At 40.3% G+C, this 1436-nt stretch overlaps 1 protein-coding gene across 1 annotated transcript in view; it reads right to left on the bottom strand.

The window, feature by feature from the left end:
* Positions 1–1436, bottom strand: part of LOC103903799 (maltase-glucoamylase, intestinal) — a 46323-nt gene that overhangs the window by 42422 nt on the left and 2465 nt on the right. Inside the window, exon 3 of the mRNA XM_019473607.1 lies at positions 125–245. Within this exon, the coding sequence (XP_019329152.1) occupies positions 125–245 (121 nt within the window). The remainder of the gene's footprint in view (positions 1–124; positions 246–1436) is intronic.

The raw sequence follows: 1436 nt of genomic DNA, 5'->3' as shown, positions 1-1436 counted from the left end.
AAGGGAAGGGAAGGGAAGGGAAGGGAAGGGAAGGGAAGGGAAGGGAAGGGAAGTAAAATGAAATAATTATATTGAAATGGAAATCTGCATGCACCTAATTCTGGGAGCTTTGGTGCCAACTTACCCTCCTGAGTTGTTCGCAGCCCTCCATCCACTTTGTACCCATGGTTTGAAGAGAAAAAGCACCACGGCACATTGGTGTCGCTCTGGGGGCTCCAGCAGCAGCCGCGGAGGGTGCAGAGGCTCTGGTCCAAAAGAGGAGATTTTAATATAAATAAATCCCATATAAAACCCTATACAAGATTTGCAACCAGTTTGACTCCATCTCTGAACGACCTCTCAGGTCCTTTTGGCGGCAAAGAGCGTCGACAAGTTGTTTTGGGGATTCAAGGTGGAAAATTGCTCATTAGTTCTGAAAAAAAATGAAGATTCTGGACATCTGTTAAAGCCACAAGTGACTTACAGAAATCATTGAATCATTTGAGCTGCGACAGCCACAAAAAGGGTGAAAAAAAGTAATGCACTGAAGACTGTGTAAAAGTGAAGGTTGTTTTTGCTTTTAAAATAGTGGAAAAAACCAATAATTTGAGCATAGTGACAAAGCCTTTCCTCTACGTTTTATGGCCATCTCCATTTGCCTCATCGAATGCGTCACCAACCCAGCATCGGGCACGTCAACCTCCACACCAGAAATGTCCGGGCGAGTTCTGCACAGGCTCAAATGGAGAAAAAAAACACCTTTTTTAAAACAAGCAACAACAAAAAAACCAAACCCAAGCAACTCAATCCATCGTCTAAAATGTATCTTGGTGGGGTGACACCAACCTCCCCAGCCCAATAAACTAGGGCACCTTCACTTCGCTATTAGAAATTAAGCTATTCACCCACTTTTCAAAGGTGTTTTACCTCTGAAGGTAAGATTTGGGTCATGTATCACTTTAAACATTTTTGTTGTCGGTCTTTATGAAATAAGTCATTCCTGGGGTCAAAGTGTCGCAGTGATACGGAGGGAACTTCATGGGGAGTAAAGGGCTGCGTCCATAAACGACCTCCGCCCGACATCCAGATCTCCAGGACCAAGCACGGACGCCCTATAAACCCAGCTCCACCATTTGAACTGTCTTAATGACTGTTAAGGCTAAATATTAAAAAATTATTGCTTAAAATCAGAAGCGACCCCAAAGCCTGGTTTGCTAATATTCCCTTTCTCTAGTTTTATAAGGCTGCTTTTCCATCTTCCAATTGTTCTTTCTTCTTTCTAGACCATGGACTATTTAAATAAAACTCTTAAAATAAGAATATTTAAATAAGACTTTAAATAGTCTTCATGACTATTAATGACTTTGTATTTTCAGGTAGCATCAAGTATCAAGTGTGTCTATATATATATATCTTTTTATATATATATAACTTTTATACTATATATATATTATAGT

The sequence above is a fragment of the Aptenodytes forsteri genome, unplaced genomic scaffold (genome assembly GCF_000699145.1).
Source record: "Aptenodytes forsteri isolate BGI_AS27 unplaced genomic scaffold, ASM69914v1 Scaffold616, whole genome shotgun sequence".
In the NCBI taxonomy this organism is placed as follows: Eukaryota; Metazoa; Chordata; class Aves; order Sphenisciformes; family Spheniscidae; genus Aptenodytes; species Aptenodytes forsteri.
Note: the sequence above shows the minus strand (reverse complement) of the source record. Positions and strands in the feature narration are given on the sequence as shown.